Here is an 18,912-nt window from a genome sequence, read left to right as displayed (position 1 = left end):
GGGATAAATTGCAGTGACCTCTGCATCCAAAAGCAAAGCTTGCACCCTTCTTATCAAGTGCAGATGTGGGAAAAAACTGCTCCTGGGCATAGCTGCGAGCTCAGCATCCATGAGCAGCAGAGAATGTAAAACGAACTTCAAATTGCCAACATGAGTAATAAGTGGTAGGCACACACTCTTATTCAGTGGGGTAAGTAGTAATCTCCATTATTTATTGTGATTGATTCCCCAATCTGTTCCCATTAGATTTTTTTTTTTTCCTGGAATGAGCCTTTGGTGGTAAGCCTCTGGTGAGTAGCCTTCCTCAAAGCCCCAGTTTTAGCCAGACACTTGGATAAATCACTCAGCTAGTCTTCGGGGAACTTGGCCATCAGGACAGAAGAATGCTCTTATGCAATCACCCTCTACTATCCCCAGAAATCTCTCAGACACAGAGAAACAGAACTTTCTTTCTTGAGCATATATGCAAGATTGTAAGCTTTTTGGGACAGGGATTGTGTTTTTGTTCTGCATTTGTACAGCACCTAGCACAATGGGGTCCTGGGTGCTACCGTAATAACAATAATTAACATTGAGAGATAGCAACTTTAGAACTGATAAAGGGAAATATTCAGAACATAATTAGACTGTAACTCACTGCCACATGATATCATTGAGGCCAAGAATTTAGCAACATTCAAGAGGGGTTGGACATATAGAGGACAAGAATATCCAGAGTTACAACAATTAATACAAACACAGAATTTTGGATGGGATAATAATTCAGGGTTTAAGGCAGTCTCTAACTCTGAGGGATTAGGATCAAACCTTTATGAGGGCAGATTATTCCATAACTGACTGCTATGGGGTTTTTGCACCCTTCTCTGAGGCGTCATACTGGCTATATCGACCGTGGGTCTGATCCAGGGGTTCTCAACCTTCACTGCACTGCGACCCTGTTCTGACAAAAAAAATTACTACAGGACCCCAGGATGGGGTGAGCCTGCCCAAGTCCCGCCGCACTGGGTGGGGGTGGGTTGAGCCAAAGCCTAAGGGCTTCAGCCCTGGGTGGGGGGCCTTTAACCTGAGCTCTGCCATCCAGGGCTGAAGCCCTTGGTCTCAGGCTTTGGCCCCGGCGGTGGGGTTGGGTTTCAGCCCTGGGCCCCAACAAGTCTAACTTCAGCCCTGGTGATGCCTTTTGATACAGTCTCTCACAGTATTCTTGCCAGCAAGTTAAAGAAGTATGAGCTGGATAAATGGACTACAACAGAGGTAGGCAACCTTTCAGAAGTGGTGTGCCGAGTCTTCATTTATTCACTCTAATTTAAGGTTTTACATGCCAGTAATACATTTTAACATTTTTAGAAGGTCTCTTTCTACAAATCTATAATATATAACTAAGCTAAGTAAATAAGGTTTTTAAAATGTTTAAGAAGGTTCATTTAAAATTAAATTAAAATGCAGAGCCCCCCCGGACCAGTGGCCAGGACCCGGGCAGCGTGAGTACCACTGAAAATCAGCTCGTGTGCTGCCTTTGGCACGTGTGCCATAGGTTGCCTACCCCTGGGCTACAAGGTGGATAGAAAGCTGGCTAGATCATTGGGCTCAATGGGTAGTGATCAATGGCTCCATTTCTAGTTGGCAGCTGGTATCAAGCAGCGTGCTCCAAGAATCAGGTTTTGTTCAATATCTTCATTAATGATCTGAAGGATGGAGTGGATTGCATCCTCAGCAAGTTTGCAGATGACACTAAACTGGGAGGAGTGGTAGATATGCTGGAGGGTAGGGATAGGATACAGAGGGACCTAGACAAATCAGAGGATTGGGACAAAAGAAATCTGATGAAGTTGAGCAAGGACAAGTGCAGAGTCCTGCACTTAGGATGGAAGAATCCCATGCACTGCTACAGACTAGGGACTGAGTGGCTAGGCAGCAGTTCTGCAGAAAAGGACCCAGGGGTTACAGTGGACGAGAAGCTGGATACGAGTCAACAGTGTGCCCTTGTTGCCAAGAAGGCTAATGGCATTTTGGGCTGTATAAGTAGGAGCATTGCCAGCGGATCGAGGACAATGATCATTCCCCTCTATTTGGCATTGATGAGGCCTCATCTGGAGTACTGTGTCCAGTTTTGGGCCCCACACTACATGAAGGGTGTGGAAAAATTGGAAGGAGTGCAGCGGAGGGCAACAAAAATGATTAGGGGGCTGGAGCACATGATTTATGAGGAGAGGCTGAGGGAACTGGGATTATTTAGTCTGCAGAAGAGAAGAACGAGGGGGGGATTTGATAGCTGCTTTCAGCTACCTGAAAGGTGGTTCCAGAGAGGATGGATCTAGACTGTTCTCAGTGGTAGTAGATGACAGAACAAGGAGTAATGGTCACAAGTTGCAGTGGGGGAGGTTTAGGTTGGATATTAGGAAAAACTTTTTCACTAGGAGGGTGGTGAACACTGGAATGGGTTACCTAGGGAGGTGGTGGAATTTCCTCCTTTAGATGTTTTTAAGGTCAGGCTTGAGAAAGCCCTGGCTGGGATGATTTAGTTGGGGATTGGTCCTGCTTTGAGCAGGGGGTTGGACTAGATGACCTCCTGAGGTCCCTTCCAACCCTGATATTCTATGATTAAAACAGAGTCACGAACTGCTTTGGGGTCCTGAACCACAGTTTGAGAACCGCCGGCTAATCCAATATGGCAATTCCCATGTTTCTAACTTTCAAGAAGTGACTCCTTCCTATCCCTGCTAAGAACAGCAAATGTATCACCTCCTGAAGTAGCGAACATGAAATTTAGATACTATAGCAATTAAAAAAACATTAGAAACTGTTTGACAAATCCTCTGCTTTTTATGTTTTGACCTTTAATAACTAGATAATTTACTAGATTGCATGACATTTCACAATATAATAACACAAAGGTTATATCTGGTTGTGTTCTCTAACTCGGTGGAATGTTACCGGGCTACATTAGTGCAATTAATCTGAGCAGCAGTTGTCCTGTGGCCTAATTCTGATATTTCTTGTTTAGTGCCAAAAATGAAAATCAATAGCTTAGTTAGCATATTTTTGTTTCCACATCAGAAGGATTCAGCGTTTCTGGAAGTACTTTCAGTGTTAGTTACATTTGTTTTTGCTTGCACTGTGGGCAAACAGCCAAAACATTATTTTATCTTTAAAGAGAAGCACTGATGCCAATATCTGTTAAACACTTTGAAGACCAGAAATGTTTTGCAGCTGTTCTGCCATGTGGGAGCTGGGTCTTGCATTGTGTGGAGGAGTGGGATGCATGTTTATTGCTTTAAGAGATGGAATGGTGTAGCTGAAGACTTTCATATAAAAAAACTACCAATTTTAAACTTGGGAGGTGAGGGAATTTAGTAAAGTCTCATTCTCTTGTACCTTGAATGGATGTGAGGGACTCTCCTGGATTACAAATCCAGGCATAGTAGGGAGAACAGGCTCCATGTGGCTGCTATTCAGAGGTGAAAGTAAGCTGGTACGCCCTGGTACGGTGTACCGGTAAGAGCCGGTGCACCGTACCAGGACCGGCTTTCCCAGACGGCAATTTAAAGCCCTGGGGTAGCAGTGGCGGGGCTCTGGCGGGGATTTAAAGGGCCCCGGAACTCCAGCCCCCGCTACCGCCCCGGTCTTTTACATCCCCGCCGCTGCTACCCCAGGGCTCGGGTAGCAGGGCTCAGGCGGGGATTTAAAGGGCCCCAGAGCTCCAGCCGCCACTACCCCCCCCCCCCAGGGCTCCTGAGTGATTTAAATGGCCCGGGGCTCTGCTGCAGTAGCGGCAGCTGGAGCCCTGGACCCTTTTAATCGACCCCAAGCCCCGGGGTTCCCAGCTGCCTCTGCAGCTGGTAGCTTGGGGGTGACTTAAAGGGCCCCGGGCTCCCAGCCGCCACTATCGCAGCTGGAGCCCTGGCCCTTTAAATCAAGATTTAAAGGCCCTGCCTCTTCCCATTAAGGCCACGCCTCTTCCAGTTGAGGCCACGCCCCCTGCTCAGGACTCCGGTGTACCGGTAAATCCTCTAACTTACTTTCACCCCTGCTACTATTCCCCCTTGGGAGCGAGTTGGGGACACACAAAGGTAGGGAATGGACAGAGCCTTGGCTTCTCCCTCCCCAGGGCATTGGAACTGAGAAGACGTGAAGTGTGATGTAAGATGCACCCTGTAAAGGCTTGCATTAAGTTATTTCCCCCCAAGAGCAAAGGAGGAGCAAGGAAGGAGTTGTGACCGTGAGTTCACCATTTCTTCCTAGGGTTCCTTCTGCGGCAGTGAAGCTAGATGCCACCCCTTTTGCAGGGCTTAATCTAGCCCAGAGTGAACATTTTGGTAGAACAAACTGTGTTGCTAATTTTAAGTAAAGTCTTTGATCGCAATTTTGTTCTCAGATATGCATGCACAGCTCCTGGTAATTGCACAAGTGGATTTGGGTGCAGAATTAGTCTTCTTGTGTTTGGTAGTTACATGTTTTGGGTGTTGCTTTTTAAAATTAGGGAAGAAAAAAGTTATTTATTGTTCTGTATTTCAGGTAGAAAAGGACAAGGAAAAATCGTTTGAAAAGCAGTCTTTCGTGGGACTGGAGATGCTTAAATAGCAGTGAACTAGGGCTGAAAGTGGACAACAATTTAAATGTGATCTTTGTTATATGGTGACAGTGAAAGCCAGTATGATTATGTTCTGCATACAAAGTCCCCCAAAAGAGCAAGAGATGCCAGGCTGCCCTAGAACTAAAGCAGTCAGCTAATTACATGATATGCAGAAGATTTAAAATGAGAACTCATTCAGTTTTTTTTGCAGCTATAGAAATATAGAGACAACTAGTGGCAGTAACTATAGAGTGAGTGAATTTTAATGTCACGTACTTACATATGCATGTACGAACTTCCCAAGACATATTTAAGAAAATAGAAAATTCTCATTGCTTAAGTGGATTGAGCTTTTACAGACTAAGTTATAGGTGGTGTCTGAGTTAATGGGAAAAAATACCCACCCCCTACTGTATCTAAATGATTGACTGAAAAAAGCCCACTTCTATAAATCAGAGCTCTTTCTCCATATCTGCTCTTATTTGTTACAGAGACAATGTGGGTGAGGTAATATCTTTTATTGGACCAACTTCTGTTGGTGTGAGAGACAAATTTTTGAGTCACACAGAGCTCTTCTTCAGATCTCAAGAAAAGCTCTGTGTGTCTCAAAAGTTTGCCTCTCTCCAACAGAAGTTGGTCCAATAAAGATGTTACTTCACCCACCTTGTTTCTCTAATATCCTGGGACTGACATGGCTACAACTACACTGGTTTGTTATAGTCATTTTCAAGAAAGGTGCTCTGACTTTGTCTCAGGACCTTTCCCCTCTTTCTTGGGGCTCAGTTTAGTATTGTGGAATGTACTGCCCAGTCCCAAAGAGAATATAAAAAACAAATTCCTTAAATGATGTGCTAAATTCACATGTTCTAACAGCAAGAGACATTCTGATGTTACTGGCTTGACTCTGTTCATATTTCTTGATGATATGATTGGCAGCTTATTGTAACCAGAGCAAAAACAATTTCTCTTCAAAAGATATGGTCCCAGAGACATTCAAAAGGTCACCTCTAATGTGGTTTTAGCCAAAAACCATACTGAAGAGATTCCCCTAGGGGAACCTGACTGCTACACTATAATAACATGCTTCTTTCACTGGTGAAGAACCCAAACACAGACAATGTCAGGACACTGTAGGTGGTCCTGGCCCGAGTAGTGTTTTAGCCATGGATAAATGCTTAGGTTGATAGATCCGTTTGCCGAGTTAGCTGCCCCATCCACAACTATGGAGTTGAAGGGTTGGCTCGTAAAAGGCAAAATTTATAATCCCAAGGATTCTTTTGTCAATTGTTCTGTCATTTCCACTGTATAACACTGAGATATTTTTCCCCCAGTGGTTCACTGTCAGGCATTTTTGATCCTCTACTACCTCTATCCTAGTTGTTCTCTAGTTCATCCAGGAAGATCTAGATAAAGGCATAGCTCTGTGCACAATAAAGCTTACCCCAAGGGATGTGGTGGGTTCTTCAAGAGTTGGAATCTTTAATCAAGATTGGATGTCTCTCTAAAATATAATGTTGTTGTTCTGCCACAGGGTATCAGGCTTGGTGCAGGAATCACTGGGTGAAATTCTATCACCTGTGTTATGCATCAGGTCAGACTAGATGATCATAGTTACATCTATCTACATAGTTACATCTACATCTGTCATAGTTACAACTATAAGTATAGTTATATACTTACAACTATACTTATAGTAATAGTCCCCTTCTGACCTTAAAATCTATGAAAGGTTCAAATATCAACTATAGATTTCCTAAGGGAGTTCACTGGTAGGACTCTAGTCAAATCGCATACCATTGTTCCTATTGTAGGATCTAATGTAACAATAGAAATATAACTCCTCAGAATCTTAAAACAGGGATTGAAAGCTTCTGCGTTCTTCCAGTTGAACTTCTCACGGCCCATGATATTATACTGCTTTCTTAAAATGTAGTGTGGCCATAGTGGAAGTGGTGATCTTGAGATTAAGGCATGGGGTGGGACTCGAAAAAATCTAGGTTCATTTTCCATCTGTGGCATAGACTTCCCATGAGTCTGGGGCAAAACACTTAATTTCTCTGTGCCTCAGATTGCCATCTGTATGGGGTGGTGGTGGGGATGAGAGTACCTCTTCTCTCCATCTCTCTTGTCTTTGAAAAAGGGAGATGTTTACATTCCTCTGTTATCAGAGCAATAATATTTTATCTATAGAGAACAACAACAACAAAAAGGTCAGGAAAACGGCTTTTGATTTTTCAGGCACATGTTGAATGAGAGGTTCTAGTCTAAGGCATCTGAGATCTATTGTCCATTTACTTGCCTCCTGTCTACAGTGTGTTTATGGGAAGAGGAACTCCTGTCCATTCAACTCCAAAACTTATTTGACTAAATCAGTTGTTTTCCAGCACTTTTATTCTGCAGATTATTTCATTAGAGGAAGATCCTTTAGTGCAGTAGTTCTCAACCAGGGGGCTGGGGCCCCCTAAGGGGCCTCAAGCAGGTTTCAGGGGGGCATCCAAGCAGGGCCAGCATTAGACTCACTGGGGGCCAGGGCAGAAAGCTGAAGCCCCACTGCATGGGGCTGAAGCCCAGGTTCCTGAGCCCTGCCACCTGAGGCTGAAGCTGGAGCCTGAGCAATGTAGCTTTTTGGGGGCCCCTGTGGCATGGGGCCCCAGGGCAATTGCCCTGCTTGCTACCCCCTAACACCAGCTCTGGCTTTTATATGCGGAAAACCAGTTATTGCGGCACAGGTGGGCCGTGGAGTTTTTATAGCATGTTGCGGGAGGCCTCTGAAAGAAAAAGGTGGAGAACCCCTGCTTTAGTGGACCACATAACTTTCTGACCTCCCTCCTTACTACTAGAATCTTCTCTCTTTTTTGGAGATTTTTGGACCACAGATTGAGAACCACAGCCCTAGGTTTATGCCCTCTTCGGTGTCGTCTGCTTTTGCTGTAGAACTAAGCATGGTGATGATATTAAAGTCTTTCCACTGCTTCTCTAAACATGAGACGTAGGGCCATCAGTGTGTTTAGCTGTTGGCCACAGGGTTCTCAGTAGCATTATTTCCTTGATATAGTATGTATCTATCTAGCATCCTATTGTGCACTGCACCAGCTGTCTGGATTGGTGTATTCTAGCATGCGAATAAGGAAATTTAATTCTTACTATTAATTTAGGTATATAGTAGATACCCAGTGTGTGTGTGTGTATGGTAAGGATGAGGAGGCATTTTGCAAAAGTACATATATTGTAAGTCTCTCTTTTTTTCTTTTAGTATCATTTTATGGTGATAGCTACGTGGAATTGAACATTGCAGAATCATCCACTCGAACATCACTGCAGTTACGATTTCGAACCAGCAAGCCACACGGATTGCTTTTTCTTGCAGCTGGAAAAGAGGATCATTGTTTGGTGGAATTGCACTCGGGATATTTAAAGGTGTGATTTTTAATTATAAAAAATAGAGAGCACAGGTACTGGTTTGCCTAGTGTTTGTCTTTGGAGTCATAGAGGGACCACCAAGTCATCTAGTCTGACCTGTACGTCACAGGCCACTAAACTCCACGCAGCCACCTCTGCACCTTGTCCAACAACCAGAATTAGACTAAAGCACTACAGCTCTCAGGAGACTAAACCGTTGTGTGTTGTAAGCAGAGAAGAGGAGGGACCAAGGTGTACCAACGCCTGAGGCCCCTGCAATGGCAGTGAATTGGTAAAGTAAGATATACAGTAAAACCTCAGAGTTACGAACACCAGAGTTATCAACCTACTGGTTAATCACACACCTCATTTGCAAAAAGAAAAGGAGTACTTGTGGCACCTTAGAGACTAACCAATTTATTTGAGCATGAGCTTTCGTGAGCTACAGCTCACTTCATCGGATGCATACCGTGGAAACTGCAGAAGACATTATATACACACAGAGACCATGAAACAATACCTCCTCCCACCCCACCCTCCTGCTGGTAATAGCTTATCTAAAGTGATCATCAAGTTGGGCCATTTCCAGCACAAATCCAGGTTTTCTCACCCTCCGCACCCCCCCCCCCACACAAACTCACTCTCCTGCTGGTAATAGCCCATCCAAAGTGACCACTCTCTTTAAAATGTGTATGATAATCAAGGTGGGCCATTTCCTCCACAAATCCAGGTTCTCTCACCCCCCCCCCCACCCCCATACACACACAAACTCACTCTCCTGCTGGTAATAGCTTATCTAAAGTGATCATCAAGTTGGGCCATTTCCAGCACAAATCCAGGTTTTCTCACCCTCCGCCCCCCCCCCCCCCAAACTCACTCTCCTGCTGGTAATATTATTACCTGCTATTACCAGCAGGAGAGTGAGTTTGTGTGTGTATGGGGGTGGAGGGGTGAGAAAACCTGGATTTGTGCTGGAAATGGCCCACCTTGATTATCATGCACATTGTAGGGAGAGTGGTCACTTTGGATAAGCTATTACCAGCAGGAGAGTGAGTTTGTGTGTGTGTGGTTTGTGGAGGGGGTGAGGGAGTGAGAGAACCTGGATTTGTGCAGGAAATGGCCCACCTTGATTATCATACACATTGTGAAGAGAGTGGTCACTTTGGATGGGCTATTACCAGCAGGAGAGTGAGTTTGTGTGTGGGGGGGTGGAGAGTGAGAAAACCTGGATTTGTGCTGGAAATGGCCCAACTTGATGATCACTTTAGATAAGCTATTACCAGCAGGACAGTGGGGTGGGAGGAGGTATTGTTTCATGGTCTCTGTGTGTATATAATGTCTTCTGCAGTTTCCACGGTATGCATCCAATGAAGTGAGCTGTAGCTCACGAAAGCTCATGCTCAAATAAATTGGTTAGTCTCTAAGGTGCCACAAGTACTCCTTTTCTTTTTGCGAATACAGACTAACACGGCTGTTACTCTGAAACACCTCATTTGGTACCAGAAATACACTGTCAGGCAGCAGAGACAAAAAACAAAACCAAAAAACAAATACTGTACAGTACAGTACTGTGTTAAATGTGAACTACTAAAAATATAAAGGGAAAGTTTTTAAAAAAAGATTTGACAAGGTAAGGAAATTGTTTTTGTGCTTGTTTTGTTTAAATTAAGATGATTAAAAGCAGCATTTTTCTTCTGCGTTGTAAAGTTTCAAAGCTGTATTAAGTCAATGTTCAGCTGTAAACTTTTGAGAGAACCACCATAACGTTTTGTTCAGAGTTACGAACATTTCAGAGTTGCAAACAGCCTCCATTCCTGAGGTATTCATAACTCTGAAGTTCTGCTGTTCCCAGATAATCCTGGCAAGTGAACCACATCTCATGCTGCAGAGGAAGGCAAAACCCCCAAAAGGTCTGAACAGGGGGAAAATTCCTTCCCAACCCTGAATATGGCAATCATTTAGACCCTAACCATGTGAGCAAGAACCAGTAAGCCAAGTGTCTATGAGAGAGAATGCTTGGTGCCACCTCAGAGCCCTGACCCTGCCTATCTAGTGTCCTGTCTCCAGCTACGGCCATCTCTGATGTTTCAGAGGAAGGAGACAATCCCTTCCCCCCTCCCAGATTATACTGAGGTGAAAATTCCCTTCATGGCCCCCACAGGTGTCTAGATGAAGCATGAGATTGTAGAAATATAAGACATAAAGGGACCCCCCTCCACCTCAGGACTGTCAAATGCAGCCCCCACACCACTGCAGGCAACCATGGTATACAGTCCCACTCATACTTTTATCAAGAACTATCTTAAAACTGATTGAGTTGTTTGCCCCCACTGCTCCCAGAATCTCACCCCTGTGATGGTTAGCAACCTTTGTCTATGTTCCAGCCTAAATTTATTCATGGCCAGTTATTACCCATTTGTTCTTGTGCCATGCCAACATTGTTCTTTAGCTTAAATATCTCTTCTCTGTCCCTGGTATTTATCTCCCTGATAAATGTATAGAGAGCAATTAAATCCTCTCTCGGCCTTCTTTTTGTTAGGCTAAACAAGCCAGGCTCTTTTAGTCTCCTGTTATAAGATAGGCTGTCATTACTTTGATCATCCTAGTAGCCTTTCTCTGCACCTGTTCTAGTTTGAATTCATCTTTCTTCAGTTTGGGTGAACACAATTGTACATAATATTCAAAATGAGATCTTAGCAGTGTCTTGTCCTATCTCTACTGGAAATACCTCACCTAACACGTGCTAGGACTGCATTTGTCTTTTCCACAGACACATCACATTAGTAGCTCATAATTAGTAGCTTCATCCTCTGATCGACATATACACTTGTGTGTCTCTCCTCCTCTTTCACGTTCAACTGTTGAGCTCCCAACTTATAGCAGGAATTCATGCATGACCTTGCACTTTATGCTTACCTTGGGCTCTTGTAAATTTTGGTCATAGCAGAACTGGAAATAGTTGCTTTCTGGTTTTGCATCTGACCCAGACTAAAACTGTGTTGGCAGGTAAACCTTCCTAAAATGTACAATGGGTTTGGACTTGATGTTGTGGTGTTAGCAAATCCATAACAATAATAAATACATTTGTGCTCATAGTTTGAAAATGCAATGATTGAAACTTAAGTTGAGCAGCTGTCAAAACATTAAGTATTACTTGTTTCTTTGAGACACACACAATTCATTTAATTGTCATCCATACGCTCACTGATTTTCATCATTAAAATTTTGTCTCTTACAGCTGAGAATGAACTTTGGAGCAGGGGAACGAGTGCTGCGTTCTCAGCGGAGCTCCCGGCTAAATGATTTAGCCTGGCACCTGGTTGAATTATATCATGAAAATGATAATGTCACACTGGTTATTGATAAACATTATAGAACTAGTACAAAAATGCCTGGGATTCTATATCAATTAAACATTGAACATGGACTCTACATTGGTGGGAGCGGTACCCTTGATGTTCCTTACTTTGACAGAGCACTAACCAATTTCCGAGGATGTATCGATGACGTGTTATTTAATCAGCATGAGATCCTAATGTCCCTGAGACCTTATCCTGGGTTCAGAAATGTTCATGAAGTGTCACTGGGATGCAGTGATGAATTCTTTGCCAGTGAAGATGAGCCTATCAGTTTTTTTAGTTCCAAATCCTATGTTTCTTTCCAGCTGTGGAATGTCCAGGGTGAAGGACACTTGGAGTGTGCAATACGGACCTCAGCTCAGCGAGGTTTGCTGCTTTATCATTCTGGACAAGCAGGAGATTTCATTGCAATGGAAATTGAGGATGGACGAATTAAGGCCCATATTGGAAAGAGTAAAAGTAGAATGCAGCTTTCCTCTCTTAAGTCAGTCAGTGATAATAAGTGGCACTCCATTGAGTTAAAATTTACCACACAATATTTGCAGCTGATGATAGATGGAGAAATGGTGAAAACATCACTGCCTTCCCACATCAAGATACCCCTTCTTAAAGGGCCACTCTTTGTAGGTGGTGTAGATGACAGCACACGGGCAGAAGTGATAAAGTTAGAGCTAACTTCAGTTTCTGGAAAATATGCCAGAGGAGGATCCTTCAAAGGTTGCTTAAGAGACCTGAAAGCCAATTCAGAAAAGAGATCGTTAAAGAATGTTCTGGTTACAAAGGATGTTTCAGCTGGATGCAAAACAGAGAATTCTTTTAAGACAAATTCTTCTGTAGTGACAACAGAAAAGACTCCTCTTGTAACAGCAGCCACCACTTCTGTCAATTTTCCTGAAATCTCCAAACCCCAAGGCAAAGAGGATAGTGGCCATTTCTTGGTTCTAAATAACTTGATTGTCCCAGAGGGTGGACAAGCTCCACTTGAATCTAAACATATTAAAGTAAATTTAGAGTTTAAGAAATTAGGGGTTCGTCAGTCACAGATATTTTTTAAAATAAAGGAGCAGCCCTCTCATGGTTACTTGAAATTAGGGGTTGAACCAGAGCAGGACAAGGGCACATTTACTATGTTAGACCTGTGGCAAGGAAGAGTTCTATATGTCCATGATGGTTCTGAGGACACTTACGATAATTTTACTTTTTCCATTTCTGCCAGTAGTAAAAAGGACATGCCTTCATATCTGCAAGGAAATGAGCAGTATGTGTTTAGGATTGCCATCACTCCGACAAATGATGCTCCTGAACTTATGCTCCCTGAGGGAAACTTATTTTTTTTGTTAGAGAACTCAAAGAAACTCTTGACTGCTGACCTAATAAAGGTTTCAGATCAAGACACAGACTCTGCTGATCTCAGTCTTTCAGTACTTGGAAATCTGAATACAGAAGCAGGATTTTTAGAAAATTCCAAGAATCCCGAGAAAGCCATTACTACTTTTTCTAATGAGGACTTAAAAGAAGGCAACATTTTCTTTGTCCATACTGGGGTCAAGAACTCAAGGATTGTGCTGCGAGCAAGTGATGGAGAGAAAGTGAGCAACACAGTTGTGTTGCGTGTCATGGCTGTTCCTTTGGATTATAAAGTGGTCAATAACACAGGAATAAAAGTGCTACAAGGCAATGCCACTTTGATCACACTCAGCCACTTGGCAGTTGAAACAAATGCCATTCAGCAAGAGATGGAGATACGATATGAGATCACAGAATCACCTCAATTTGGTGAAATTCAAAGGCAACATTCTAGTGGAGAGTGGAAGCAAGTAAACACTTTTTCTCAGCGCTCCATTGAGCGCAGCCGTGTGAGGTACTACAGTATTTTCAAAGCATTGCAGCTGGAAAATGTTACAGAACACTTTAAATTTAAGGTTCGTATTGGAAACAAAATCAGTGATGAGCTTATGTTTCCAATCACAGTGAAATGGTTGAGGTATAATTTATTGAAACGTGTTCCTCTAGAAATTGGAAAAACAAAAAAGAAATGTCTGACTTCAGATAATCTTTTTGCTGTGATAGTGGATATAGAAATACCTGAAAATGAACTTAATTATAAGTTGTTGTCCTTACCCAAGAAAGGGCAAATGCTCCTTAACAACCAAGCCTTGAAAAAAAATTCAACTTTTAGCCAAAAAAGCATTATAGATCATGAAGTAGAATATGAATTAATCGACAGACCCCATGAGAACACTCAGGATTCATTTAGATTCCTAATTTTTACAAAATATTTGGAGTCAAATGTCTATGATTTCAAAATCAACATTAAAGCAGATCTCACAAGCATTATTTTGACAAACAATGGCTTGACCATAACTGAAGGTGAAGGAGTGCTAATAACAAAAAGCAGATTGTTTGCACAAACCCTGGATAATAAGGCCTTTCAATATACAGTTACAAAGAGTCCTCAACATGGGAAATTAAAACTCATTAACTTTTCAGATTCACCAGAAAGTAATGATAACCTCACCACTTTCAGTAACCAAGATATAATGGGTGAACGCCTTATGTATGTCCATGATGACACTGAAACTAGGTACGATGAATTTCTTGTCATAGCATCCACCAAAGAATCAGGAGAATGGGTGAGCTCTGCTGCTGGAACAGAACCTTTATCAGCAGAGATAAGATTTAATATTTCTGTTGAGCTGAAGAATGATGAGAAACCAGTACGTGTGGTTGATAAGGTATTTCATGTAGTTAAGAATGGGCAGCACTTATTGACCTTGGCAGACCTATGCTACCATGATCCTGATTCTGATTTTGATGACGGACAGTTGCTGTACACTAGGCGTGGCATTCCAAATGGAGACTTGACTCTAGTGAATGATACCAGTCACAGACTCTATCAATTCAAGCAAGAAGACCTGGAGCAAAAGCGAGTCCTATTTATACATAGTGGTGCAGATTATGGGCGATTTGTGTTATTTGTAACTGATGGCAAACACTACACGTCTTCCCTTCTAGAAGTGAGTGCTTCAGATCCCTATGTTAGACTAGCAAACAACACAGGCTTATTGGTCCAAAAAGGAAAAGAGAGAACTATTACAACAACTAACCTTAGTGCCATCACAAACCAAGACATTAGAAGGGATCATGAGATTATTTATGAGATATTCTTATCTCCAAAACATGGAAGAATCTATGTAAAAAATCTGGCAACAGATTCCTTTACTCAACTTGACCTAAAAAGGGGACATGTGATTTATAGGCATGATGACAGTAACAACCTTTTTGACACATTTAACTTTACAGTTTATGCTAAGGATATCCACCAGGATGCTGGAATGCATGTTCGTATGTACTTGGAAAGCCATCAGCGTCCACCAAATATTGTACATAATAACAACCTCTTAGTTGAAGAAGGAAAACCAGTTAAAATCAGTAAGGGGAAATTGCAGGTGAGTTAAAATTTAGCTTTAATCTTCTATCTGTAATGGATTTTCTTCTTTATTCCTGTTTCCCAGGCATAGCAAGCCCTTTTAATGCCTCAGTTCCACAAAACTGTCACCTTTAACCTAACTAATTTAAATTATTGCTAGATATTAATTTTGGAGAGTAACTCCAATTATGGTGTCCGCACTTGAGAATCTGCTGGCATCAGTGCAGAAAGGGCTATAGACTTCAGGTAGCCCAGCACTCTGACACTAGCATGCCTCCCATCACTAGAAAGGAGAAAAAATCTATCTGTTAAAATAAGACAGAGACCATAGGCTTTGATTCCCTGAGTACTGATACTTGAGAAAATTAAGCTGCAGAGACACTGTGATTATCAACACTGCAAGAAAACCAGGTAGTTTTAAATACATTTATCAGTGTATTTGCAGTTTCATGGCAGGTGAACCAATAACAAATATTGGGGAAAAAAACTTAAATTGTATCCAAAGAATTTGCTTATTTACAAAGGGTCTGTCAGTTTACACAAGCTGAGGATACGGCTTGAAGTTTTAAAAGCATCAGTTCAGAAGCATTAGCTTTGGCCTATTCTGGTTAATATTTTTCTCTGCACCTATTGGGATCATTTTCACCATTAAAGTAACTACCACAAGGAGGCTCATGTTGTACATTATTGTGCTGATTGTGAAATCATCATTCCAAGCAGCATTCCACAGTTCTTAGATAATTAACTCATGATGTTTTTTGTTTTTGTTTTTTCAGTTGAGAGATCTTATGGGATATGTTTTGGGTTTTGAAACACTTTCTCATGCAGTATTACCTAACATGCATCTACTTAATATAATACTGGAAATGCATTGTGCTAGGCATTTGCAGATATAATGTTTATAAATAGAGAATTCCAGCCAAACCGGTGGATAAATAATCCATGATTTACTGTCCCAGTGAGAACAGAAGTGAGAAATTCAGAATAGAATTAAAGAAGAAATTGTCTTGTTTTTACTTGAATGACTTTTTGTGTATGTATAATTTTAAGGTTGTGCATGAAAACAGTTCTCCATCAGAGATAGTATTCACATTAAGGGCTCCTCCAGTGCATGGATACATTCGGAAGTTTGCATCAGAAGAAGGTTACCTTGGTGCAGAACAAAAGCCAGTTTTGACCTTTACCCAGCAAGATATTGATGATGGCAACATTCAGTATGTGCAGACAGTTTCTGACCAGCTGCAAGACCATTTTTCGTTGGATGTGACCAATGGCATCCGAGTGGTCAATGGAATAGAAATCTCTGTAGATGTCATCCCAAAGCTGATTCCATTAGAAGTGCAGAACTTTACAGTAATAGAAGGTGGTTCTAAAGCTCTGGTGGAAGACTATCTAAAAATTTCTAACCAGCATTTCACAGGACTCAGTTGTGAATTTATTTTAGTTGAGCCACCAAAGAATGGGCACGTTGGAAACTTTCGCTTTCCTGGAGTGAAGTTAACCAAATTTACCAAAAAACAGGTAATCTGACTGTGGTAAGCTTGATCTAAATGTCAGTCCTTTTTTTGTTTGAGTATTTTTAAATTGCTGATTATTATATGTATTGCAGTCACACCTGCAGGTCAGGTGTGCTAGGCACTATACAAACTCAATAAAGGGCAGACCTTTACCTGAGGAGATTACTGTCTAAGACAAGATGAAATGGAGAAGGGAGAATGAGGGAAACAATGACAGGTACACATATGTTTTTATATGCCTGCAGCTACAAGATACAAATAAGATATGTCACAATTCCCTAATAGGCCCTATTTAACCATTACTAGTTGGCAGTTTCCTGCAAAAGTCATGGTAGAAGTAGCAGGGTTGAGGGGGAGGACATTGTTTTCCAGTCGAGTTCTGAGTGAATGTCAAACTAGTGGCAAGGAAGAAACCTTGGATGTGCTTAGTGGGGAAGTGAACAAATATCAGTGTTGTTGGTGGAGCAGAGAAAGTGGAGTCTCCATGATAAGATACAAGTGCTAATAAGTTTTGTGTAGCCTTAAAGGGCTATGAAAAAGGTGAGAAAGCCAGTGAGGGTCTCAAAATCATCTATTTTTAAGGCCAGAACAAACCATTATGATGTTCTAGTCTGATCTCCTGCATAACAGTGAGCACATTATTTCATCAAGTAATTCCTACATCAAACCCGTACTTGTGGTTGAGCTAGAGCATGTTTTTAAGAAAGACATCCAATTTTTATTTAAAGACTTCAAGTGATGGAGACTCCACCCAGTCCCTTGGCATGGGGCAGGAGCAGGGGTTATGGCAAGATGTTTTGTGATTCACCAGCTTCAAATAATAATTGTTTGATGCAAAATAACATACTGAAGGTTTGCAAAGTATTTTCCCCTTTCAAAAATTTACACCAGAGTTATGGGTGTTTGATGCACATAAAAAGATATATATTGCTTAATATGCTTATTTGAAAATAAAGATCTACATTATGTATTATTTTGATATGTCATATTCCAGTGGGATAACTCCTGCCCAGACATGAATATGTATGATTTTATACTACTTTTCAGACTTCCGAATATGCTAAATTGTCTTAAATGGCATAGGATGTAATAAGTCAACAATTCAAAATGAATAGAAGCCTGACAGGTATCTTATACTGCCAACATAGTTGAGGGTTACTTTACATCTGAATGAAAACTCTCTAATTTGAAGGTTTCAATTTTTAACTTGTTTCAAAATGCATAAACTGAAATGTGTTAACCTTTGACAAATGTTAATGAATATGAGATTTTTAATTTTTATGGCCCAAAAACAGAAATTTGACTTTCAACTGCAGATAGTGATGTCTTAAGTCATTTTGCCTCTTCTAAATAAAAATGAAACACTTAACTGATTTTCAAAAATGAACCCTCTTAACTGTGCTTTAGCTATTTTTATATGAGTTCTTTGGGATTTATTGGTTTGTCTCTGACCTTCTGATACAGTTGCATACATGCCTTTCTATATCTGAGGTTGTTTCAGAATAACCAAATGCTCATGTGCAATCTGATATGCTAGAGATAGAAGAGTGTGCATCAGAGGGAGAAGTATGGGATCGTGAAGGCTGAAAGAGAATTATTGCAGAGCTGGAATGGTTGAATGCTTTTTGTTTAAAATTTCAAAACAGTTTTTGTTTTAATTTCTTTAATTTTCAGTCCATTTATTTTTCAGGTAGAGCAAGAATTAATCTACTATATTCATGATGGTAGTGAGGGGCTGACTGACAATTTTACTGTCATAGCAAATAACACAGAACTGTGGAAACAAAGTTTGCCCCAAACTATATTTGTGACTGTTACGTCGGTAAATGATGAAGCTCCTGTTATAAGTACAAACAAAATACTTAGGGTAAGTTCTGCATACTTTCGTCTTTATAATTTTAAAATCTTCATTTTTAGCTTGACGTTATTTTATAGGACAATAATAACACAGAGACTAGAGATAGATATGTGTAAACCTGGAAATATATGTTATGTACTAGAAGCCAGTTGTGATGCTTAGATACCATGGTGATAGGCTCTGAAGATAGATTGGATACTGTGACAATTGTTTATACATATGGGATCAGATCCTGGCTCTTGCTAAGTTTGCGTTGTGCTGTCCTGGTAGTGCAAAGCAGACCTTAAACACACCTAAGAGTCTGGCTGATGATTACTTTTGTCTAAGAGGAATCCCTGAGTGGCCTAGGGCCTTATAGCTGGATCTGTGCCACTGGCTCCTCTTGGCCTTGACATGGGACACGTGGCGGTGAAGGGTGTATGGATGGAGCACTGCTGTGTTTTAACATTCCCTGGCAGGAGTAATGGCAACTTGGATGCAGTTACTAAGCAGCGTAAGTCAGAGCAGTCTTGAGGCATTGGCCTTTGGCAGGCTTCAGGATTGAGGGACCATAAAGGCGGCTTCAGATTATTTTTGCACCATCCCTCGGATTCTGTGCCTAGCACCTCTGAGCTATTCCTGAGGATCAGGCCCACTGAGAGTAATTCTGCTCTTTGTTGTATCTCTGCAGCTCCCACTGAAGTCAGTGGAGACAGCATAGGTGTAAGAGAACAGAGTTTCACCCACTTACTATGCTTTAGGGAATTGACTAAGTATCTGACATTTCTGATAGGAGATAT

General features: G+C 41.6%; 1 protein-coding gene across 1 annotated transcript in view; it reads left to right on the top strand.

Annotated features, from left to right (window-relative positions):
- Window positions 1-18,912, top strand: part of LOC140911275 (chondroitin sulfate proteoglycan 4) — a 63,177-nt gene that overhangs the window by 17,230 nt on the left and 27,035 nt on the right. Inside the window, exons 2-5 of the mRNA XM_073343933.2 lie at window positions 7,824-7,987; window positions 11,208-14,777; window positions 15,809-16,279; window positions 17,966-18,142. Coding sequence (XP_073200034.2) covers window positions 7,824-7,987; window positions 11,208-14,777; window positions 15,809-16,279; window positions 17,966-18,142 — 4,382 coding nt within the window. The remainder of the gene's footprint in view (window positions 1-7,823; window positions 7,988-11,207; window positions 14,778-15,808; window positions 16,280-17,965; window positions 18,143-18,912) is intronic.

Source organism: Lepidochelys kempii, chromosome 5, assembly GCF_965140285.1.
Source record: "Lepidochelys kempii isolate rLepKem1 chromosome 5, rLepKem1.hap1, whole genome shotgun sequence".
Lineage (NCBI taxonomy): Eukaryota > Metazoa > Chordata > Testudines > Cheloniidae > Lepidochelys > Lepidochelys kempii.
This window is presented reverse-complemented; position numbering and strand designations above follow the sequence as displayed.